The sequence below is a fragment of the Ooceraea biroi genome, chromosome 6, assembly GCF_003672135.1.
Source record: "Ooceraea biroi isolate clonal line C1 chromosome 6, Obir_v5.4, whole genome shotgun sequence".
Lineage (NCBI taxonomy): Eukaryota > Metazoa > Arthropoda > Insecta > Hymenoptera > Formicidae > Ooceraea > Ooceraea biroi.
Window position 1 is genome coordinate 7,244,214 of NC_039511.1, and position 27,283 is coordinate 7,271,496.

General features: G+C 34.7%; 1 protein-coding gene and 1 pseudogene across 1 annotated transcript; one reads left to right on the plus strand and one right to left on the minus strand.

The window, feature by feature from the left end:
- The first annotated feature begins 17,423 nt into the window (after positions 1-17,423).
- Positions 17,424-18,222, plus strand: LOC113562143 (trihelix transcription factor GT-3b-like). Its single transcript, XM_026970500.1, is given in 3 exon segments — positions 17,424-17,457; positions 17,646-17,792; positions 17,795-18,222. Coding segments are annotated over 3 exon segments (609 nt in total).
- A 4,611-nt stretch (positions 18,223-22,833) lies between these two features.
- Positions 22,834-26,784, minus strand: LOC113562144 (annotated as a pseudogene).
- Between the last annotated feature and the right edge of the window lie 499 nt (positions 26,785-27,283).

The following is a 27,283-nucleotide window of genomic DNA, read 5'->3' on the forward strand; positions in this document are numbered from 1 at the left end:
ATTTAGATTTTTGATGGTCACTTTTTGGAAGTAAGTGGTTTTTTGTTTTGTTCATCTTTAACAGAGTTTGTTTGAACTTCAACTCCAACGTTAGTCATGTTTATATTGTAATGCTTTTGGTTATATTGTCAATGTTTGTTAATATTGTATAATAGTTTCAAACTTCTTCTAAAGTTAAAATATAAATTGTTATAATTTAAAATATGCCTTCAAAACAATTTTTGCACGCATAAAACGAGAGAGAGGGAGGGCGAGGGAGAGGGAGAGGGAGGGAGAGAGAGAGAGAGAATGCGAAAGAGAGAAAAAAGAGAAGAAAGGATACACATTATCATCTCTCTTTAGCTCTCTCTCTTTCTCTTTCTCTCTCTTCCTCTCGCATTCTCCCTCTTTATCGCATTAGGGCGAGAGAGGGAGAAAGAATGCGAGGTGGAGAGCCAAAAAGAGAAAGTAAGACAGGGAAGGAGTGAGAGAGGGAGAGAGATAATGCGAAATGAAGGGCGAAAGAGAGAAAAAAGAGAAGAAAGGATACACATTTACCATCTCTCTTTAGCTCTCTCTCTCTCTCCCTCTCTCCCCCTCTTCCCTTTCCACCTCTCTCCCTTTCACCCTCTCTCTCTCTCTCTCTCTTTCTCTCTCCTCACTCTCGCCTTATACGTACAAAAAATGTTTTGAAGGCATATTTTAAATTAAAACAATTTATATTTTAATTTTAGAAGAACTAAAGAACTAGTACACAATATTATCATAAACAGATATTAATGTGCGCTGTAACAGATATTAATTAACTGTGCATTATTTTAATATTTATAGATTTTCTCTTCCCTTTCCCCTTCCCCTTCCTTGTCGTCTTCCCCAATTGTAGTGAGCAAATGAGAGCTGATATAAAAATCGCAAAAATCGCTCCTGTTGTCTTTTCATTCTTGCCCCTCTAATTCTATAATCTGTAATTAAATTAAGATATATGAATATTCGTGCAAAGAAAAAAACACGTAAGTGTTATGAAATATACAAAAAATAAACATAAGTTGTAAGTAATATACACTAGACAAAGTATATAAGTTTTTAATAATAATTGTTTAATAAATTAAAATAAAAGAAAATGAAATTCAAAACAATGAATTAAGAAAATAAGTGAAACATTACCTTCTCTATTGTCGTCACGATCGGGGACGTGAGCGGCGACTCGAGCAGCGGCTCCTGGAGCATCGACGACGGCAGCGGCCACTGGTGCTGCGGCGACAGCAGTGGTAGCGACGGGACCAGGTCTTGGACTGTCGATTTCCATTTTGTCCAACTCCATTAATTCTAAAAAAAAACTCTTCTGTTAGCCCAGTAAAATTAGACTTTGACTTCATAAAAATTACAAACAGGCTGAATTTTTATGTAGACCTTTATTTCGATGTTGTAATGAAATCCTGAAAAGTACCCTTAATTTGACCCATGGGTTTTTTTTTATAGGGGGTGAAAGGGAGTAAATTTTAGTTTTTTGCCATTATCTCGAAAACTATCAATTTTTCGAGAAAAATAGTTATTATCAAAATTGTAGCTCATAAAATTCTCTACAAAAAAGGTTATTATACTTTTTTTTCGTGGAATCAAGCGTTTCGAAGATATAGAGTGAAGTAAATCTGAAAGAGAAAATGTGCACATCATTGCAGTATTATGTGAATATGAGGTGCAGAAAAGTTATATTACAAATATTCTGCTGTCGAAAAAGATTTTATAAGTATCTACAGACAAACTGAAAGCTAAGTATTATACACTATTTATTGTATTCGAACCCTCATGCGACCTTGACGAGCAGCTGTCCGGCACACACAGAGAAAGGCGTTCTCTACCTGCGTTTTATGTGTGTTCGTGTCGCTCTAAGTATGTTTTTAGATGGTACAACCAGTCTTTAAGAAGTTCTTATGGTAATCGCATCGGACGTGTTATAAATATTTTCATTACAATATTTCTGTGAAATCTCGAGAAATGGCCAAAATGGAAGGAATGTGTTTCATTTGTTCTAATCCTTTATCGGATGGTCAAACTGTTGTGGTTGAGCGTGGGATGCAAACTTTGCGAGACGCGAGTAAAGAAAGGAACGATGGAAAAATAGAATATTTACGTGATGCTACTTCCATTGAAGTTCATATTGATTGCCGTAGAAACTATGTTCGGAAGAGTAGCATTGCCGCCTTCGTTTCAAAACAGGAGCGTGAAGATGACGGTCCTAGTACGTTTCTTCAAGTGCAAGTCCACCGCGTACTAGATTACGTATAAGTGAACAGCCTTCTTTTGATTTTGAAAAGTTGTGTTTTTGTATGTGGTGTCCCCGGTAGGCCCAATCCACATTGAAATATGCTAGAAAAAAGTTTTTTATTATTCGGTCTCTTCCTCTACATCTGTTTCCTTTGAAGCTTCCTTATCTTCCTCAGTAATTTCCTCAATATGTTCTTCATCTATTGTTTCTTCTGTTTCTTGTATTAAGAAAGTCATTGGATCTATATCGTCGTAAACATCCATATTGCTTTCTGTTACTTCAGTTGCGATGTTTAAACAAGATTGTCCACGGACAATCAAAATATATATAAAAAAATATTTAAATATTTTTACGTTGCTGTAGCGTGAGCTGTAGCTGTAGAAAAATAGGTCTTCGCTGTTCTGCGGTATGCGGGCACTGCCGTGGACAATCTTGTTTAAACGTCGCGACTGAAGTAACAGAAAGCAATATGGATGTTATGACGATATAGATCCAATGACTTTCTTAATACAAGAAACAGAAGAAACAATAGATGAAGAACATATTGAGGAAATTACTGAGGAAGATGAGGAAGCTTCAAAGGAAACAGATATAGAGGAAGAAACCGAATAATAAAAAAAATTGTTTTCTAGCACATTTTAATGTGGATTAGGCCTACCGGGGACACCACATAAAAAAAAAAACGCGCCCAGTACTCTACCTCCGCGGTGGTGTGGAAAAGAGTACGTTTTTTACGAACTACAGACATTGCAAATTTACCGCACGTTTTACTCAAAAACGATTAGTTGTACGAAAAAAAAGTATAATAACCTTTTTTGTAAAGAATTTTATGAGCTACAATTTTGATAATAACTGTTTTTCTCGAAAAATTGATTGTTTTCGAGATAATGGCAAAAAACTAAAATTTACCCCCTTTCACCTCCTATAAAAAAACCCATGGGTCAAATTAAGGGTACTTTTCAGGACTTCATTACAACATCGAAATGAAGGTCTCCATAAAAATTCAGCTTGTTCGTAATTTTTTTATAGTTTTGCTCTTTTCAAGTCTAATTTTACTGGGCTATGTATCGTTGTCAAGTATCTATAATTTAAAAAGAGAGAGTATTAAATTATTATGTACATTATGGAAAACTATTACGATTTTCTAATAAAATATAGAGAATAGTACTTACATTTTTGTATTCTGCCATCACTTTCCTAATATTTGTGTCTACTCAGATAGAAAACATCGTTGCGTAGTAATCGAGCGTACCTATTGATTAAGCGATACTATCGCGATACTATCGATTGTATTGATAAATTGTAAAAACGAAAGAGATTACGTACTTCACGTCACTCGCCTCTCGCTTTCTCTCTTTCATGTCGATAGAGGCAAATATTCGCCTAAAATCAGATGGCAGAACACAAAAATGTAAGTACTATTATCTATATTTTATTAGAAAATCATAATAGTTTTCCATAATAATGTACATAATAATATAATACTCTCAATTTTTTAATTATAGATACTTGACAACGATATAGAAGATGAGTGTTTTTTAGAATTATCGGAGTTAGACACAATAGAAATCGACAGGTCAAGATCTGGTACTTACGCTCCTGTCGCTGCCACTGCTGTCGCCGCAGAACCAGTGGCCGCTGCACCAGTGGTCGCTACTCCTGTCGTCGCTAATGTCGCCGCTGCTGCAGTGGCCGCGGCTCCAGTCGCTGCTCTTGTCCCCGATCGTGACGACAATAGAGAAAGTAATATTTTACTTATTTACTTAATTAATAATTTTCATTTTTTATTGCATTTTAATTTCTTAAAAAATTATATACTTTCTCTAGTGTATATTACGTACTACTTACGTGTATTTTTGTATTTCATAATACTTAAGTGTATTTTTTCACTAATATGACTATAAATTAATTTTAATAAATTGCAGAGTATAGAAAAAGAGGGACAAGAGCTGGAACCACACGGCAACAGGAACGCTTTATGCGATTCTTATATCACGTATCGACACGTTATAATTGGAGAAGACAGAGAGGAAAAGAAAGAGGAAGAGAAAATTAAAATAATTAAATATTTTCAAAGTTAAAGCTTAAATTATTTGTTTATATTGTAATGTTTTTGGTTATATTGTCAATGTTTGTTAATATTGTATAATAGTTCCTTACTTCTTCTAAAGTTAAAATATAAATTGTTATAATTTAAAATATGCCTTCAAAACATTTTTGCACGCATAAAACGAGAGTGAGAAAAGAGGAACAGAGAGAGAGAGAGAGAGAGAGAGAGAGAGAGAAAGGGAGTGATTAAAAGAGAATGCGATAAAGAGAGAAAGAGAAAGAGAGAGAACTAAAGAGAGATGGTAAATGTATATCCTTTCTTCTATTTTTTCTCTCTTTCGCTCTCCATTTCGCATTATCGCCTTCCCTCTCTCTCTCTCTCTCTCCCCCTCTCCCCTCTCTCGCCCTCCCTCCCTCGCCCTCCCTCCCTCTCCCTCTCCTCCCTCACTCTCGTTTTATGCGTGCAAAAATGTTTTGAAGGCATATTTTAAATTATAACAATTTATATTTTAACTTTAGAAGAAGTTTGGAACTATTATACAATATTAACAAACATTGACAATATAACCAAAAGCATTACAATATAAACAAATATTAATTTGTGCTTTAACTTTTAAAATATTTAATTATTTAAATTTTCTCTTCCTCTTTCTTTTCCTCTCCGTCTTCTCCAATTATAGTGTGTCGATAAGTGATATAAGAATCGCATGAAGCGCTCCTGTTGCCGTTTGGTTGCAGCTCTTGTCCCTCTTTTTCTATACTCTGTAATATATTAAAATTAATTTATAGTTATATTAGTGAAAAAAATACACTTAAGTATTATGAAATATACAAAAATACACGTAAGTAGTAAGTAATATACACTGGAGAAGGTATATAATTTTTTAAGAAATTAAAATGCAATAAAAAAATGAAAACCGTTAATTAAGTAAATAAGTAAAATATTACTTCCTCTATTGTCGTCACGATCGGGGACAGGAGCAGCGACCATTGCATAAACGTCGGGCGCTACCAAGTAGCTTATCTCGAATTCATGCCATCGTTGTTGACGTGGTGCAACGTCATCGTCGTTGTCGTCGTCTATTGATAAAGTGACGCATTGCGATACTATCGATTAAACTCGATATTTTGATGTTGATAATTTGTGCAAACGAAAGCGAACGTATTTCACGTAGTGACACTAGTAGACAATTGTGAAGAAAGGTAAAAAAAGCATTTATTAAACGCTCGGCAACAAAGAATGCGACAGAACGAGAGAGTATTACTCTCAGAGTAAGAGAACGAGTGAGCAAGAGAGCAAGGTAACGAAAGAGCGAGAGAGTGAAAGAGTGAGAGATTTTAATCTTTTATATATGCATTCGCTCTCTCAATCTGTCATTCTTTCGTTCTGTCGCTTTCGTAAATAAAATCTCTTAAATCACTCTATCACTCTCTCGCTCTCTCATTTTCTGGCTCTATTGCTCTCTCGCTCTCACGTTCTCTCTCACCCTCTCGCTCTTTCGTTCTTTCACTCTCCCTCCCTATCACTGTCTCATTCTCTCGTAATATCTCGTAATGATTTCTTGTATGATTTCTTGTATGATTTCTTATAAGATTATTTATAAAAACAATTATTCTCTTATTAATAATGACTTGTAGAGTGATACTGCGTTTGCAAAGAAGGAAAGAGACGTTGAGACGTCTGCCGACAAGATATTATCGAGACTCTCAAGCATTCTACAAAATCTACAGAACAGTAAGCGATTATTACAAAATATAACATAGTACATTTCTTTCCTTATATTTTATTTGACTAAATAATTAATAATTTTATTTGATTAACCCACTTGTTGGCATGAGCGACAGAACGAGAGAGCGAGAGCGAGAGAGAGAGCGAGAGAGAGAGAGCGAGACAGAGAGCGAGAGAGAGAGAGAGAGCGAGAGAGCGAGAGAGCGAATGTATATATAAAAGATTAAATTCTCCTGCTTTTTGTTGACTATGTCTTTTTCTGAATGTAAGTAAGAAAATTATTTGTACAATTCTTTTTACTATCTTGTGTTTTGCCTATAGAAGTATGCAATAATGAAAAGGAATTCTTGAAAGTCTTGAAAGTGCCATGAATAGACTGCTCAACATTATTACATTTATTAGTTACAGTATTATTATTTTTATCCATTCTGTTATAACAATCCAATGGATCTGTATCGTTTTTACTTTTTTAAATTTACAGACTTTCCCTCTTTAAGTTTGTTTTGTCGATGTTTTCGTTTTTTGTTAGCTAATGCCTCTCTTCTCTGAATTTTATTTGATTAACCACATGTATGATAATTTAAGAAATCATCTCAGGTAGAAGAAAACCTTTATATTGATTGAGTATTATTAATAGTACATAAACTGTGATTTTCAAATGTACCTTGGAATATATTTTTATACCTACATAACAAGCGAGAGAGCAAAAAAGAGGGAGAGAGCGACAGAACGAGAAAGCGAAAGAGAGAGAGAGATAGAGAGAGAGAGAGCGAGAGAGCGAGAGAGCGAATGTATATATAAAAGATTAAATTCTCCTGCTTTTTGTTGACTATGTCTTTTTCTGAATGTAAGTAAGAAAATTATTTGTACAATTCTTTTTACTATCTTGTGTTTTGCCTATAGAAGTATGCAATAATGAAAAGGAATTCTTGAAAGTCTTGAAAGTGCCATGAATAGACTGCTCAACATTATTACATTTATTAGTTACAGTATTATTATTTTTATCCATTCTGTTATAACAATCCAATGGATCTGTATCGTTTTTACTTTTTTAAATTTACAGACTTTCCCTCTTTAAGTTTGTTTTGTCGATGTTTTCGTTTTTTGTTAGCTAATGCCTCTCTTCTCTGAATTTTATTTGATTAACCACATGTATGATAATTTAAGAAATCATCTCAGGTAGAAGAAAACCTTTATATTGATTGAGTATTATTAATAGTACATAAACTGTGATTTTCAAATGTACCTTGGAATATATTTTTATACCTACATAACAAGCGAGAGAGCAAAAAAGAGGGAGAGAGCGACAGAACGAGAAAGCGAAAGAGAGAGAGAGATAGAGAGAGAGAGAGCGAGAGAGCGAGAGAACGAGAGAGAGAGAGAGAGAGAACGAATGCATATGTAAAAGATTAAATTCTCTTGCTTTTTGGTTGTTGATTATCTGTTAATAATGTCTTTTTCTGAATATAAGTAGGAAAATTATTTGTGCAATTCTTTTTACTATCTTGTGTTTTGCCTATAGAAATATACAATGATGAAAAGGAATTCTTGAAAGTGCCATGAATAGACTGCTCAACATTTATTTACAGTATTATTATTTTTATTCCTTATGTTATAACAATCCAATGGATCTGTTATTGTATCATCTATCTTTACTAATTATTTCATTATCATTTCAGTTGTATTGCTTTTTACTTTGTTAAAATCTACAGACTTTTCCTCTTCAAGTTTGTTTTGTCGACATTTTCATTTTTTGTTAGCTAGTGCCTCTCTTCTTTGAATTTTATTTGATTAATTATATGTATAATAATTTAAGAAATCATCTCACAAAGAGGGCCCCAGATGCCAACCGAGTTATTCAACGAGCTTTGGTGTGGTAATAGGTAAGGACAATATAAGATTATGCCTACAAAATTAGCCGTAGATACGCAATAATTTTCGAGAATCGAGGGTTGATATTAAGCGAGCATGTTATCTGGCTTAAATTTAAACGGTACTTTAGGGCGTTCGGTTGGTCGTGAGGTGAGCGCGTTAGGCTCACGATCACGACTCATGAAGATCATGCGTTCGCGCCCCGTTATTTTTTTTTATTCAAATAACTTTATTGCAGATTTCTACTTATTAACTATTCTACTTATTAATAATTCATTATTGGCATTATTATTTAAAAGGGAAAAATACTTAAATTCGTTCTAGTGCAAATATAATCATAAAAATTTAATTGTAAAAACATATTTCGAGAATTACTTTATGTTTTGAAATAAAAAAAAGAGTTTTTCTGCAACGTCAACGCTGTTGCATTCGCTGAGGAATTAAAGACGAGAGCTGTGAAGATTGCGAAGGCAATGAATTAGCATTATTTTTATAATGAATGCCATCGAAGTATTTGTAATAATTTGTAATAAATAATTACTCTTCATAGATATAAATATATATGAATTTTATAATAATATATACAATTACGCTTTATAATTTTAATTCCTATTCCTACTTTATTCTTATTAAATTCTATCAGTAGTTTCAAGTCAAGATCTAACCTTCAGTTATATTTTATTTGTTGTTAATTTTTACAAACCAAACGTTGCTGTAATAGTCGAGATCACGATATAAAACGTTGGAAATTTATTTCAAAATATAAATTAATTCTGGAAATAGTTTTTTACAATTAAATTTTTATGATTATATTTTCACTAGAATTTAATTATTTTTCTTTTAAATAATAATGCCAATAATGAATTATTAATAAGTAGAATAGTTGAAATTTGCAATAAAGTTATTTGAATAAAAAAAATAAATAACGGGGCGCGAACGTATGATCTTCGTGAGTCGTGATCGTGAATCTAACGCGCTCACCGCACGACCAACCGAACGCTCTAAAGTATCGTTATTTAAGCCAGATATACATGCTCGTTTAATGTCAACCCTCGATTTCTCGAAAACTACTGCGTATCTACGGCTAATGTTGTAGGCATAATCTTATATTGTCCTTACCTATTACCACACTAAAGCTCATTGAATAACTCGGTTGGCATCTGGGACCCTCTCCTTGTCAGGTAAAATAATCCTTATGTTGACTGAATATTATTAATAGTACATAAACTGTGACTTTCAAATATACCTTGAAATATATTTTATACCTATATAACGAGCGAGAAAGCAAGAAAGAGGGAGAGAGCTCTCTCGCTCTCTCATAGTTTTTGTATCATAAAAAACTACAAACCCAATGTCCATTTTCACTAGTAATCATATCACTACAACTATATATGTATTTGAATATGTCTCTGATCTTTACAAACTGATGGGGACATTTTCTAATAGTAGAGGAAGCTCATTTCTCAAAACATAATACATACATTTAAATTAGAATAAATTAATTTTCATAAATCTTTTTCTGATTGAAACGAAACTGTATTTCGTTTTTCACATGTGTGAGAACATTAGAGGAAAGTCCCCGATTATGAGATACCATATCGATTTTGCCGAATGTAAGGAAATCTATAAGCAGAATTAAAAAATGTAATACGTTATCTTGAAGAGAATTTAATAAACTTTAGGTTGGTAAAATGAAAAATCTAATTTAAATATTATTTTTTCCGAAAATTAAAAAAAATTTTTAAAAAGAGCTTTACGCAGGATCGAGAAAGTGTGCTCCTAATATAAGATACTTCGAGAAATCGGTGTTAAAAGTGCAAAATACATCAGTATTGCAATTAAAATCTTTATTAGATAGTTTTATAAAAATACTGTGCCACAGCCTTTGCCAAATCTTCACGATTCCACTGTCGACGCTTCCTCGTATCTCTAACCTCCATAGTCAGATTCTATAAAAATTAAATACACAAAAATTCGTAATATAAATTCGTATTAACTTTTCTCTAACCTTAATTAGTATTTTCTTTCATTTTATTACACTACATAATCTTCATATTCGAGCAATAATTATCTCATATTAAGAGTATCCTGAATATCTCATTATAAGAGCCACACGCCTAGCGGTTCCGCGATCATGAAATCTAACCTTTACAATTAAGCAATTCAACAAATTGCATATTTTCCTGTTACTATGATTCTACTCTATCATTGCATATTGAATTTATTGCAAACCATTTCCTTATTATATAATAAACAAGGTTTAAAGACTTACCTCAAGTTTCTTTGCCATGTTCACAATTTCACAAATCTTTTCTTGCAAAGGCTAAACGCAATAACGAACAATGAATTTTTCACTAAATACATTTTACACCAAGAGTAATAAGTTCATGGTGGAACTAACAAATGGTGCTCACTAGTTTAGCAGAAATCCCATTATCTTATATTAGGACATATCTCATAATAGGGGATTCCCCTCTATGTTTTATAATTCAAATGTGATAATTACGTATTTAAATTTTTATTTAAAAAATTTAAATAAATACACTCTTGTTGCTGATGCATATCACAATTTCATTTTATTATAGCCACCAGTATTGTTACAGCTACCACAAAAAAAGGAAACGCTGTCATTGATTTTTGACAGATAAGAAAGGTATTATAAAAATAAATATTAAATTAAATGTATTTACGTATGTATTATCATGGATTGTAGTAATAATGAATAACATATTTTTATTTTTATTTGCAGGTGACAGTGATACAGGTGGTAATTATTAGAGCGGCTGCTGTCTGACGCTAGGTTTTGGCTGCCATAAGCGCTGCATTAAAAAATCGGCTGCTACAAGCGCTGACTAAAGGACTGAGCTGCATCAGCACTAAAATTTTCTTTACCTTATCAGTTTAATTATTGGTCAGAATTGGTTGTAAGAGCGTTCAATTTTTTAAGTATTTGTTAAATATTGTGACGCCTAAGTATCAAGCGACGCGGTAGCGTCGCGACGCCAAGTACATAAAAAAGTAAATAGCCGTATGAATCAAAAATAAGGTTCCGAACAATGAGTCACTGTATAATATTCGAGTGTTACCAAATTCATTGCATAAACGTCGGGTGCTACCAAGTAGCTTATCTGGAATTCATGACATTTGACAGGTCATATCAACTTGTGATTAAAATATCTCAGGAATTAAAGCCGTAATAAAAAATCTAACGGCACTTGTATAATAAAATGTGAATGCGAGCTTTCGATCGCAACCAATTCGAATAAGATTGGTGCAGTCAATCCTGAGATATTATAATCGTACGTTAGAATCGTGACGTTTCGTTTTCCGTTTCCATATTCTGGTTCAGACTCATGTACATATGTTCGCACATACACATGCAAAGCGATTTTGTCCCTCAAGCTGCTGTTCACACATGCATAATTTAATTTATTATGAATTAAAAATTAATTTAATACATGGATAATGTTTTATTGTAAGATAATTTTAAGATAAAGATATAAATTGCAAAAACTATAAAAAATTTAAATTTACTTGTTTATTAAAAATGATTTTAATACATGGGAAATGGTTTATTTTACGATAAAGATATTGTAAGAGGCGAAAAATAACTAGGAGACTGCCTTAGATTTGAACTCGAACTCTCCGGGATCCCTGGTTCCTGACGCTTAGCGTCTACGGCCAATACTCCTACTGTTGTGATCAACTTGTTTTCATTCTGATCCTCTATACGACCTGTCAGTCTCGACTATCTTTCCAGATCTTACAATATAAATCGCAAAAACTATAAAAAATATGATACATAGGAAATGTTTTATTTCATAATAAAGACATAAATTGCAAGTGTTTAAGATCAGTAAATTTCGTTATCTTCTCTTTAATTTTCATTTATTATTCTTCAACGTTGAGTTACATTATTTCCGTTACAATTTAGTCGCGAAAAGTAAATCCGCTTCGTTCAAATACCCGAAAACATGTTGTCAGTTCGGATGACTTATTTCCAGAACACGTAAACACGATTCCGCTCGCTCCGTATTGTCCATGCCCATAAAAGGCAATTTTCTAGCCGAAATTAGGGCAAATTCTGTTAGTCTCCGTGCCCGGACGTGAAAATCCGGGGATACACTCGGATTTTTCGTTCGGACAAAGGGCAGAAGCGACTACGACGCGATACCGAGTGGATCGTATAACGCTCGTGTCATCGTTCCGAACAGTGTCAGAGTCATCGCGCGGTGCGCTCTCAAATCGCGACCGTCGCGGAGTTGTTCGGCGTCTCTACTACGTTGAGGTCTCCTACGTTGAGTGCCATTGAACTGCAATTTCGAACTGTTGTAATAACGAACGGTGCAAGAGTGCCCTCCGTCGTCGATCGCTCGTGAGGACGTGCGCGGCAAGATCTCCGCAGAGCAAGATTTCCTAGACCTCCGATCTCGGATTCACGTCCTGCCGTTCAAACGATCGAGCCGTCGGACATCGATCGCTACAGCGTGGTCCAGCACTCTCGACCGGGATCAAGTGGTGAAGTCAAATAAAGCCTTATTTCGACCAAATACTTGCGATCAGTCTTTTACGCTCCGCTCTCCTGACACCTCTCCTCTCGCGTTCAAGAAGCTCCGACCAGCACGGATCTCGCGCTCATCGCTGAGCGATCAGTGAGGCCGGCGTGGTCAACCGACCGACCTGCCTTTGGTACAACACAGCAAGTAATTGCAAGCAACATCATCGTCGTCGACTCAATTACAACGCAACGATACGACGACCACGTCGACGACGACGACGACGACGACGATAACGTTGCACCACGTCGATGTTGATGACGTTGCACCACGTCGTCGACGACGACGACGTTGCACCACATCGACGTGCTGCAATGTCATACGGCAACGTCGTCGTGGTTGTGGTCGTCGTTGTTGTCGTCGTCGTTGACGTGATGCAACGACGTCGTCGTCATCGATGTGGTGCAACGAAAAAAAAGTACAAAATCGCTTTGAATGTGTATGTGCGAACATATGTACGTGAGTCTGAACCTAGGGTGTTTACGACAGCTAATCGGATCTCTGATCGGACTGAGCAGTGGCACTCAACGATAGACTTTCAAAGTTTCCCTAGACTAATCCGAATCCATATAACATGTCTTTGGCGTGATCGGATTGGATTAACAACCATGGATTGAACGAAATCGCTGCACTTGAAGGGCATGAAAAAACAGAATAGGTACTTAATTATTCCTCTAATTAATTAATATTTTTACGTTTTTACGTTCAGATATATATTGATAAATAATTATTTTGTTAAATTATAAAATTTGTTTTCTGTAAAACGGTAATAAGTCTTAACCTAACCTTACTTTATTTTAATTGTAGGAGATTTTAAAATTGGGAGATATGTAGTTGAACGTAGCACAAAATACAAGAACGGATACTGCCAAAGATGCCGTTGTGCGCGACGCCGGCGACCTTCCACAGCGCGAGACTCACCGACGTTTACACCGCGTTTTTTCTCCTGGTGGCTGGCATGATCATCGCGATCTCCCTCGGCATCGCCGAGAGGATATGGAACAAGCGGAGGCAGATGCAGGAGACCATCGTGCGCGGCATACGCGAGCACCATCTTATACCGCACATCCATTTCCATCATCACCGTAGTCACCATCACGATCATCGTAGCGTTTGTACGAAACTGAAGGTACATTAAACTTTCGGATTTCTTCCTGATTGTAAAAAGAATGTACATCACATAACTTATAAATGTTAATCATGGAATCTTTTTACACAGGTGGAATCAGTAAACACGAAATGTTAAGGACGTTTAATTGTGGTATCAGTGCCATTTTAATATGTTCTAAAGCAGACGGGGCAAAAGTCTTAAATAAACTAAAAGATGAAGATCCTGCAGTCGTCGGAAATATGAATGCACGTTCCAGTAAGAAATTATTCTTGCTACTAATGCAATTATAATATAATCGACTAAAATTCATACAGTTCTGTTAATTGTATTATAACACAGATGGTCGGATTTAAAGTACAAGTGAACAACTTTGAGAAAGTTCTCGAGCAAATCCTTGAAGAGAATAAGTGTTCTGATATCTGGTAGCGGTACAAATCTTCAGTCCTTAATCAATGCTACGCAGAATCCGTCTCAGCACATTGGGGCAGAAATCGTTTTAGTAATCTCAAATAAACCTGGTGTCGAAGGATTGAAACGTGCCGAGAGAGCCGGCATTAAAACAACGGTAATTAATACAGATACGTAATTCACGTAGATATTACATCTATAAATCAAGATAATAATCTAACGAACACTTTCCAAATAATTTTACTTGTTCAATTTGCAGGTGATCAAACACAATGAGTATCCAAGTCGTCGATCTTTTGACGCAACCATGAATGTGGAGCTTCATGCCGCCGGTGTAGAGATAGTATGCTTCATGCGGATTCTCTGAGAAGAATTCGTGAAGCATTGGAAGGGCGCTCTGTTAAACATACATCCTTCCCTGCTACCGTCTTTCAAAGGGGCGAACGCACACAAGGATGTTTTGGCAGCGCGTGTATGTGTATCGGGTTGTACTGTGCATTTCGTCGAGGTTCGTACGACAGTCATTTCAAGGAAAAAAAAGAACCTCCGCCTTTGCTTTTTTATTTTAAATAACTTATCGTAACCATAAGGACTGGTTGAAATTGTCTTAGGGACACAAAGGAAAAACAATTTTTAATTGTTAATTTGTAAGTTAAGTAAAAGAATATATATAGATAAGCTCCAAAGATTTGTATCGTGCTTGACGCAAAACTCTTATCACGGCTTTTTGCCCTTCACTTTCTATTGTTTGTAAAGAACTGTTAATAAAGAACTTGAATTCCAAGAAAACTAATATAACTAAGGAAATATAAGGATATACAGGGTGATTCAGAACAACCATGCGTCCTTGCAAAGACATATTCTGGAAGTAATTCTGAGACGATTTTTCCTCTACGAAAATGTTGTCCGAAGCTTACTTTTGAATTATTAAAGGAAATAGTTAACGAGTAACGGGCCGAGTATAAGAGGCAGACAGGGGCGGCGCGCGACGCGACTTACCGCGACGCTTACGCGGGGCGCTCAAGCTGATCGCTACACACACGATACCTACTAAATACATGCATGTGATACATCACACACACACACACACTCTCTCTCTCTCTCTCTCTCTTCTCATTCATTCACTCACCTGTACAGATTCGATGTTCTCATACTTGACGAATTGTAGCTTGACGGATGAATAATTATTTTACCGTGGCTCAGATCGCACCTCACGTTTCCATCCACAAATCCACACCGAGTAATAAGCCAGAAGTTTTTTTCTGTCATAAATTGTCATCACGTATCGATACGCACTCGGATTTACTGACGCACTTGAGTGATAAACGAATCTATCGATTTATTATTGCTAGTCGCTACCGATAAATCATTCGGCGACTGAAAATTATTCAAAGAAAGAAATACACATTACGCACTATCACAGTAATCAATCAGAAATTTTCTGGACACGTCTTTTATAAATTGTATCACGTATCAACACTTTCACGGATTTATTCACACACTTGATCGATAGAATGAGGCATTTACGAATGCCTCTATCGGTTCATCACTGTTAATCACTACCGGTTAATTATTCGGCGATTGAAAATTATTCGAAGAAAAACGCGTACACAACGCACGTAACCCGACGCGGAGATAACTCGATAACAACAATCAGGTTATGTTTTTATAATAAACTGCATGAATTCGTCAAGGCTGACTTATCGATAATGTAATCCGATCGATAAATTAGATACTATGATAACCGGCAGGGGAATGCTTCGAAACATTCGTACTGCCAAGTGAATAGTAGATAATGTCTGCCTGTAACGTGTCGATTTTTTAAAAATAATTTGCGAACTCGAAGAGAATGTTCCTCGAAAATAAAATATTTGGTTGTCCTGAAAAGGGCAGATTAATTATTTTAGAACACTTCTTTTTACAGCAAGTGTTCGAAGTGTCCGCCGTCCATTGTGATGCACGCTCTCATGCGTCTCAATAAATTTTCTTGCGTTTTCTCCAGAACTTCTTCCTCGATTGAGAAAATGGCATGGTGAAGTTTGTCATTTAATTCTTCGATGGTCTTGGGAAGCTGCCTGTAAATGACTTCCTTGCAGTAGCCCCACAAGAAAAAGTCCAGTGGATTGAGATCTGAAGATCTTGCAGGCCACCGTATCGGGCCATACCGGCCCATCCAACGTCTGGGAAATTGCTGATTTAAAAAATTTGTGACGATTCTGGCGTTATGTGGACCAGCACCGTCCTGTTGAAATACACTTTTATTTCTATTTATTAATGGTACTTCTTCCAGAAAGTCCGGCAGATTTTCCGTCAGAAATTCCATGTACGATGCGCCATTTAATGTTTCTGGAAGAATAACTGGGCCCAATATTTTTGTACCCATAATTCCAGTCCAGACGTTCAGTTTCCAACGAACTTGGAAATTTCTGAGTCGTGTCGGTCGAGGATTCTTGGCGTCCCACACATGCATATTGTGTGAGTTCAATATTCTTTCTCGCGTAAACAGCGATTCATCGCTGAATATTACGCAAGACGGAAGTTCTGGATCTTCATTCACTCTTCTGAGGAAATCCTCGCAAAATCTCTTTCTCCGAGGATAGTCTTCTTGTCGTAAGCGTTGCACGCGAGTGTAATGATAGGCGTGTAATTTTTCTTCTTTCAATATCCTTTGGACTGTGGAATAAGACAATTCGTGCTCTCGAGTAATGTCCCGAATGCTAGTTTCAGGTTCTTGCTTAATAGCACGAACGACTGTTTCCACGTTTCGTAAGGTTCTCGCATCACGATGTCTACCAGTGTCTTTTTTCTTCGGTAAAACGCTTCCGGTTTCGTATAATCTTTGAGCTGCTGCAAGTATAACGTTAGGCCTGGGGTGTCTTGCTCTGTTCGGATATAATTCTGCGTATCTTCTCGCAGCAACGTGATATTGTCCCTGACACTCACCGAGTGCCATCAGCATATCGTAATATTCTTCATTTGTGTACGCTGCCATTTCGCTCTGTTTCTTCGCTTTTAATAATCGAGGGATTATTGATTGCAGTATCGATCGCTTCATCCTATTTATGCGATCTTCGCGGGGGGTCGGTACCCCCTCTGCGACCCCGCGGACGAATCGCGGACACTCGCGAGACTCGTGTGTGTGTGTGTGTGTGTGTGATGTATCACATGCATGTATTTAGTAGGTATTGTGTGTGCCGCGATCAGCTGAGCGCCCCGCGTAAGCACCGCGGTAAGTCGCGTCGCGCGCCACTCCTGTCTGCCTCTTATACTCGGCCCGTTACTCGTTAACTATTTCCTTTAATAATTCAAAAAGTAAGCTTCGGACAAAATTTTCGTAGAGGAAAAATCGTCTCAGAATTACTTCCAGAATACGTCTTTGCAAGGACGCGTGGTTGTTCTGAATCACCCTGTATAATGAAAACTAATAAAAATTAAAATTCTTATAAAAAGGCAATGAATCCACAAGACGTTGAACAAATTGAATTTGGTATGTATATTGTGCAATTATTTTGATATATACATAGAATAATTAGTTATTAGTTTTAATATACTTAGTTATTATGTACGTGTACATATAAGTATCGTAAATCCTTTGATCCTTCTCAAAATTAAGTGTATTTATGACATTAAAATAACATAATGTTAAATTATTTTAATAATTTTTTTTCTTTACAGAAAACTTTGCAGAAAGCAGATTTCAATGGACGAATCAATGTACGAAACTGTTAATAGAAGAAATAAGAAACCATCTAATGTTATTAGAAAATAAAAACTACGTGCAGAAAAAGGTCTGGAAAGCAATAAAAAATAAATTTATTGATAAAGATACAATGTGACCGAGGAAAAATGTTGCGTTAAATGGAAAAATTTGAAGCGCAAATATATAAGTGTTCGAGATATTAATAAGCAAACTGGTGGAGCTAGACAAACATGGGAATATTTCGATGTTATTCATGATTTTATGAACAACAAACCTGAAGTGACACCTGCATCAATTGCTTCCAGTACCCATAGATTTCGAATACAACAATCTTCATCTACAAGAGAAGACAGGCAGGAGGAAGTGGATGAAAACTCTGCAGTAGCTAATACGTCTGATAATATAAGAAATACTAGGAAACGCCTTCGTGATGAACCTAAGTGGGTTAAAACAATGTGCAAGCAAAGACAAGCTCATCACGATGAAAACGTAAAAATGCAAACAAAATTCTTGGAATTGTTTGAAACATATTTGCAAAATAATGCACGATAAAGTAAATAGGAGCATCTCTGATTTACGCATCAAAAAATGGAATAACGCGTAACAGTAATCTATAAATATCCGTTGTTACATATGTGAGATATAGCGTTCAGTTATGAAAGACACTTGCGTTCCTTATCTTTTGCAATGTACACATCTTTTTCAATTCAAGAAATCGACAATTTTATATATAGTTCTTATATCGTTTCATTAATATTGTCAATAGTTATATCTTATAATATATCTTATAATATTTATATTAAATTAAATAGTATAAAGTTCTGTTTTTTTTTCATGATGTTACAAGAAAATTTGTAAAACAAAACGATATAGCGGACTGGAAATCTTAAAAAACTAAATTTTAAAATAAAATTATAATATTGAACATATAGCTCCAACAATATTTCTCTCTCCTCTCTCTCTCTCTTTCTCTCTTATACGTATAATCCCGTGTTGTCATATACACAAATGTATTAATATCATCGTCGTCATGCCTACGAATGTATTTGTGTTAAATAAGCCATTCAATTGTTTAAAGAAATCGATGTGTTTCGTGTAATTCACGTGAAAAATATCAAAAAAACAAAAATAGAAGGTATATACTTTATTATTTCTCTAATTAATTAATATTTTTACATGTAAAAAATAATAAAATGATCCATATCTTTGTAGAAAATATAAGATGGATATATTTTTATTATGGAACATTTTTTTTAATAATGATGAAAATAATGATTGGGAAATAGCGCATGTAAGAGAAGCACATCTCAAAATCAATAATTACTTTGAAAATGTTGTTCTTCATTATTCTTTAACAGGTAATGAAAAAATATTATTTATTTTTTGCATAACAATTATATTAATATTGTTATTATTTTATTATTAGACTTCAAATCACATTTTCGCATCGAAAGAAATACTTTTGAGGTGTTGATACAAACTTTTGGATTACAATTATTGGAAAGGAATGATTCTCCTAAATTACCACCAGCTAAGCAATTAGCTATTGCCGTATGGGTTTTGGTCAATCAAGAAGTGTATAGGTAGCAATTAAATATTTTTCGATTTTTCTCTTACATTATTATAAACCAAAATATAATATTACATTTACACATAAATCACACGCACACGCACACGCGCGCGCGCACACACACACATAATATATAATACACATAATAACATAATATATAACATAGTATATAATACATAAAATATAATAATCCCAAATCCTATTCCATTTTTCCTCTCCATTGCTTCCTATACCTTCAAACCATTTATGTGTAATAGTATTTTTAATAGTATTTAATTTTAAGTTTTTGTTGTTACAAATTATTCTCTTATTTTAGATCCGTTGCAGATCGATTTGGAGTTTCCAAAGACACTGCATGGAAATGTGTTTTCAATGTGGCTTATACGCTACAAGCTAATGTACAAAATTATATAAAATGGCCAGAAATTCACGAAATACCAAACATACAAAATGAATTTGCTGCTATTAGTAATTTTCCAGGTGTGGTAGGTGTTATTGATGGCTGCCATATTCCTATTAGTAGTCCTACTGAACATCCAGTCAGTTATATTAATAGAAAAGGATTTTATTCCATAGTATTGCAAGGTATTTGTAACAACAAAATGAAATTTATTGATGTTTTTGTCGGAATTTGTGGCAGTGTTCATGATGCCCAAGTTTGGCAGTTAAGTGATATTAAAAATATGATACATCATGATGTAGACAGATATTTTCCACGACATGGTCATCTGTTAGCTGACTCTGCGTACCCGTTATCATACAATATGCTTACTCCGTATCGTGATAATGGCCATTTAAATAATATTGAACGTAATTATAATAGAAAATTATCACAAACGCGTATTATAATTGAAAGAACGTTTGGAATGTTAAAAGGACGATTCCGAAAACTAAAATATGTATATATGTACAACACAGAAATGATACCATTAATTGTACTTGCATGTTGCATTTTACATAATATTTGTATTAATACTGAGAACGAACCAGTAGATATTTTAGAAATGGAAGACGGAAATGATGATAATAATCACGCAGTTATGGGAGCTGATGAAAAGAGGAATATTATTGCAAATATGATATTTTAATCGCAAATATTTTAATCATAATCCTATTCTAAAAAAGGCGTGTTAACATCGTGAAGTTCTTTTTTATCGAATATTGAGGCCTCTTTTCTGCGACGCTGATTGGTTCTCTCGCATGGCTCGAACTTCGTGTGACTTGAACTTCGTGTTGCGAATGTCAAAATGTCATAGTGGCTGTCAGTGCGGTTATATTAATTTATTATTTCTTAGGAACGTGAAAACTGCAGCTGTCAATCTGTCAAATTTGTATTGATGAAACATGATGAAATAAATAACACCTTTAATGCCTTTTTTAGAATAGGATTTGTGTTATTTATTATCCACTCTTAAAAAAGCCGTGTTAAATATTAAATCGAAATCATTGTTGCCTCTTTTCCGCGATGCTGATTGGTTATCTCGATTCGCGTTGTGCGTTATGTTTAGTTTAGATCGCGCGGCTGTCTTCGCGTGGAGGTTAACAATTTTTGGAGAAATAATGCATGTTGAGTTTCGGACAGAGGGTTTTTATATGCATAGATAGACTGTTTACGATCAAATTTAATGATTTAAATACATAACGCGAATCGAGATAACTAAAGAATGAGGGGGATGAGGAACCACCGAAGCCAGATTTTAAACCGATTACTGAGGAAGGTGCGATTTACGAGCAGATAATTATACATGCTCCGTATGCTAATATAAAAGATGCGGAAGTGAGTGTTGATGGAACAGAGAAATTTTTCCACTCCATATTATCTAAGGTAAGTTTTGAAATAAAACTTTACTTGTCAAGCTCAGTTTTTTTCCCACGAAATATTCCACAGACTACAGTAAATGTATCATTTATCAATCCTAAATATGATTTTGCAAACAAACTATCAGGAGCTTTACATGCTTTTGAAGTATGTCTTTGTAATCTTTAATTTTTTGCAATTTTATCGTTTATACAAAATGTATACAATTATTGTAACTCATTAAATATATTTTCAGAACTTTACTTCAATGGATGAAGTTGTAACAGCATACATTCTAAGGTCACTTTGTTACCCACTTTTTAGGAATTGGCGGCTTTCTATGAAAGTTCTTGATGATGTTAAAAAAGTTCTTTCATTTTTTAATTTGGTTGCAAAGTTGTCCTGAATCCTTAATAGAATTTTTTAATCATATTTTTAAAAATATTTTACTTTATGCTATTTAAACTCTTATCATCATGAAAAGATTCAGTCAAACAAGGCAAGCGTAGGACTGGATTTAGTAGAACTGGAAGCAGCAGCTTATTCTGTTCAAGAACAGGGGTCCACCCTTTGGGCGAAATAATTTTTTTAAAAATTTTCTACTCGTTGTTCCTATCAGAACTCTTTGGAAAGGCATTGTACATGTCACGCACTATACGAGAACTGTTTTAGAATAAGCAAAACTCTCGAAAATCAACCAGTTTAAGAAATAAACTTGACGAATTGCGTTATGTTGCTAATTAACCAAGTTTTTTGCACTAACTAAATATTATTTTTTTTACATTTTGTACTGTAACCTCTTTTATTCTTTTCTATTACGTTTTCTATTCCTTCCATTAGAATTCAAACAAATTAAAATCCAAGTGATAAATGAAAGCTACTACCACTTGGATTGGAAGAGAAAGAGTGACAATAAAAAGATATGTATCACTTTTTATTTTTTAAAAGTAGTACAACAATAATTTTTCAAAACAATATATACATATATTCTCTTTCTAATTGATAAGAATACTACCACTTGAGTTTTTTAAATAGTACAATAATTAATTTTTGTGAAAAAATACTATACTAATATTTAAAGAGAATTAAAACAACGCTTGGATTGGAATAGGATGTTGTATACATAATAATAAAATAATAGATTTTCTGATTTGCATAAATACCCATTTTTATAGTTGGCTCAATGGTTTGATATCATTATTTTTGTAGAGTTCTTTTTCTCTTCGCGCGCGTATACTTGGCGCCTTTTTTGTACCTTTTTTTAAAAAGGTAATTTTGTTGTGATATCATTAATTTTGTAGAGTTCTTTTTTTCTTCGTTTTATTAACGGCATTAATAACATTTATTATCAGCAAAATGATATTTCGCACTAAATTATTAGTTATTTTATTACAGTATAATTTTGCAACTATGCAACACTTCTTTTACTCTCACCAATCCTGTAATGTGCGCAAAGCGACCTTGTATCCTTGTATATATACGGGAGCTGATATATACTTTATGTACTATCAAGTTTTTGTAAGAATAATATATAAATATCTTTAGCACCTCTAGGCCATTGTCTTTTTTTAATTTGTGCATCATCAGCTTCAGTCCAATTACTAGACATTCCTTCTCTACATATACTCGTGTAATGACCATCCTCAATACATAAACCACTATGAAATATAGCATTCATGAGCTTATACGTTTGTCTAGCTATTAAAACTTTAGTTGTAGGAATATTACATATATTAAATTTACGTATTGCTTTCACCATTTTATCATCTTGAGATGAAAATAATACTAAACGAATAATAACTATATCTTTCGTTACTGTTAATTCGGTCTTAAACAAAATATCATTTCCTGTACACTGTTCGCATGACCCATCAGATTCACACCAATGTGAAACTGTAACATTTAATAAACCATTAGAGTATAGCTTTTTTTCCCAAATTGTTAATAGGTATTGAAATAACTACATCCTTACAAGTAAATTCCTTTGTATAATCACAAGATTTACATCGACTAGTAGAAGTTACTTGATGCTCTACCAGTTGTCTTATACAATCATATTTAGTGAACAGAATTGTAAGAAACTCAAACACATCACGTTTTACATTTATTGAAAACGGTTCTTCTAAATATTGCCGTACTGCATATGTATTCAAACTGCACATTCCATTTTCATATCTATGCATTAACATTTTTAAAACATCTGATTTATTACAATTAAACAATTGTTTTTTAATGGGACTTAAATGGGACTTAAATTAGACATTGTAATGCTGCATTTGCATAACATGAAACATTGTCTGTAGTTTGAAAACCATGTAAAACCCAAGCAACATTTTACCGTAATTTTTAATTTTGATAATTCTCTTGAATTGAAGCACTTACTTTTGACAATGCCCATGGAACATCTTTCACTTTGGGATAGCGTTCTTTTGTAACAGTAATTACTTCTGCTTCTGGTTTGTACTTATTTCTTAGTCGATTATATTCCCTAATAGCTTTTTCATCAGCTAGTACTGACGAAGGATCATAGTTAATTAAATGCAACCCTTTTAAAGACGTTACTCGTGATAATGCAACATAAACTTGACCGCAATTAAATATAGAGTTGCCTACGTCCATAACAGCACTTTGTAAGCTCAATCCCTGACTTTTATGAATGGTGATTCCATAACTCAGACACAATGGAAATTGTTTTCTAGTAACAAACGCTCTATCCACCACTTCAAATTTAACGCTCACTCTTTCAATTAAATATTCTAATCCTGATGGTAAAAGAAGCTTTATTTTTTCTACATCATCGGTAGACGTATCTTGTACAACTGATATTACCTTAGCTATTGTACCATTCACAAGACCTAAAGTAGCATCAATATTACGCCTTATCATAACTTTTGTTCCAATCTTAATTGCAATTTCTTTTTAAAGTCCAGTTTTAGAATTATCATCATCATTATTCGATAATACTTTTGATACCTTCTTTCTCACATATGGTATACAGTCAATTGTGTCTTCGGCAATTAATATCTCTTTCGAAGCAATGCGGTTTAACATTGCAGCATTAAGAACATCACACATATGACGAGTAGGCAATAAACAAACAATGTCCAACGGAAAATCATTAATAAAATTACGTAATTCGGTTAATCTAGATTCAAAAGAATCACCTTTAAACGATATTTGTCTATTTTCAAGAATCTCGCAATCAGACTTTGTCAATAAACCAATACGAATTCTTGACAACAACTGTCGATAAGAGTCATCCCCTTGCTGACGCATATTGATCGTCAACTCATCATAATCAAATAATGTAGTCCATAAATTAACAGCAGTTAAAGAACCCACACATTTATTAATTTTGTCATTTGGTAATCGTACAAAAATAGGACCTTCATGTACAGGAGGTAATTAAAGCAGATCGCCAAATAAAAGAATGTGCTTTCGACCGAACCAACCGTCTTCACAATCATTGGTATTAAATATTTCAGACAATCGAAGATGTATATACATTAAAGCCAAATTAGATATCATTGACACTTCATCAATCACAAAAAGGACAACATCCTTGAGATCTGCTCGTAAAACTTTTAACACATGATCAGGCAATTGTTTATAGTTTGTAGTAAGACCATATTCAACAGGTAATTGAAGCAATCTATGAACTGTCAAACCGTCTATATTAAACGCTGCTATGCCAGTAGGTGCCGCTACAGCGGTATCTTTATTGAGATATTGTTTTATTCAACACTTAATTGTTTTAATTAAGAAACTCTTTCCAGTTCCACCTTCTCCGCTAACGTACAATCGTAATATCGCATTTTCGAGCCGCGGCGAATGCTGCCAGAAACAACCCTCTATCTCTCATAGTTTCAGAGATATTCGCAATTTTCTTTGACAAACAGTTTTTTCGCGATATCTCGCGAACGGAGCGTCCTAGAGGGTTCGTTCAGGGCCTATTCGACGGGGTTTTCGAGCCGCAATGAGTACCCTATATATTAAAAGACCGACTGCTGCTGCTGCCATCTAGGAATAGAAAAATGTACTGCACAAACGACGACGACGGTAATGACGTTTCTTAATCGAAAATTGTCTAATTTCAGACTTTGCATCGTAATATCTACACTCGTAATGCACATAGAAAAAAAATAAAAACACTTTTATTATATAATCAGACCCCAAGCTATCCATTGAGGTTACTCTGAAAATGATCTGTTCATAGGTTATTAAGATCTGATAATCTAAGCGTGTCTGAAAACGTCGCTTCGCGTAAAGATTTACGGGGCGGTCTCGCTTCGCGTATACTTGGCGCGAGACACTACCGTGTCTCTTATAAGATAGAGTGAGATACCCTATATTATAAAATGAGACCTATATATTATAATATAATTGAGTAATAAGAAAGTTAAAAAAGGAAAGCGAATTAATATAGCTCAACAGATGTTATTTTTACATTTTAATCATCGGATAAATGAAGTTTAATTTATCGTGTCAAATGTTTCTCGAATCACAAATACAAGATTTTCGGGTTAGTCAATTAAAATCGGACACCCTATATATTATAATCAAAAGTATACACCCAGTAGATTATAATTAATCATCGGAATAAATGAAGTTTAATTTATCGCGTCAAATTTTTCTAGAATCACAAATACAAGTTTTTCGGGTTGATCAATTAAAATCGGACACCCTATATATTATAATCGAAAGTCGACACCCAGTATATTATAATTAATCATCGGAATAAATAAAGTTTAATTTATTGTGTCAAATTTTTCTAGAATCACTAATACAAGTTTTTCGGATTGGATCACTTAAAATCGGACACCCTATATATTATAAGATAAGATAAAGTGAGATACCCTATATATTATAATTAAAATAAGACCTCTATAAAACCGGAAATTACTAATTGTAAGATATCTAGATATACCGCTAGCGCCTCTCGCGGCAAAAGTATCAACTAGAGAGACACCATCGACGACGACGTTTCTTAACGCAAAATTTCGAGATTTTCGACTTTGCGTCGCAATATCTCTGCTCGTAGGGCACGTAGGCCAAAACTAAAAACACTATTCTTATGTAAATCATACCCAAGCTATCGATTGAGCCTACTTAGAACTTGATCAATTCAGCCGTTGTTGAGATCTGATAATCTGAGTGTCTGCGAAAGCGTCGCTTCGCGTAAAAGTGTCACGGTGCGGTCTCGCGTTGCGCGTATACTTGGTGCGAGACACTACCGTGTCTCTTAATAATAAAATAATTTAGTGTATTATATAATATATATAGTAGTGTATTATACTGATCGACTTTTTGTTTCGTAAATAATATAATTTATTGCTTACGTCGCGTCTGTAATGTGGATGCCTCAGATGTTGAGGATGTAGCGCCCGTCAGGGATGCTGCAGGACAGGGTGGCTAAATCGCGGCTACAGACGGTGGCAGTAGCGGTGGTACCGCCGTGGAAGACGGCGGCGGCGGTGGTGGCAACAGCGAGAACGACGGCAGCAGCGGAGCCGGCGGTGGTGGCGTTGGTGGCAGCGGCGGCGGTGCTGGTGTTCCCACCGAGCAATCAGCTCTTAATATTATATCGTCGTTCGTATCCATCATTCTGCAAATAAAATAAAAAATAATATAATTTGTATTTTTATTATTAAAAATGCAATAAAATGTTATAAATACAGATTTTATAAATTGCTATACTTAAGAAGTTTACTTACACGTCTTGGTTCGCGTCACTCACGTTCGCCATGTTGTATGACTTTGTTCTTCTTCTTCTTCATCGATAATAAGCATAGTTTATACCAATCGTTTGATAGGCGTATCAAATAGTACATTTGAGCTAGTCAGCCAATGATTAAACGAATGTACTAGTTTTTACTATTTGATACGCGTATTAAACAATCAGTGTAAACTAGGCCATTAGCTCCCGGTCTCCAGTAGGGGTCGCTACCGTCAGGAACGTTCAATTGGTGCATGCAATTGATTTATAGTAATTTATCACATCGAAAATGCTAGTGATAGTGACAATGCTGATGATAAGGGTGTCGCCAGATTTGAATTTGATTGGGCTATAAGCACGCATAAGCATGTGTATAAGGAACTGGTGCAATCTAATTCCTTATACATCTGTTTATGCGCTTATGCAAATATCTGTCAATCTACCCTTACATAAGAAATGTCTGGCGACACCTTTATCATTAGTGTTAATGTTTCCGTGATAGCCGCAAGGCGAAGTGAACATTAATATG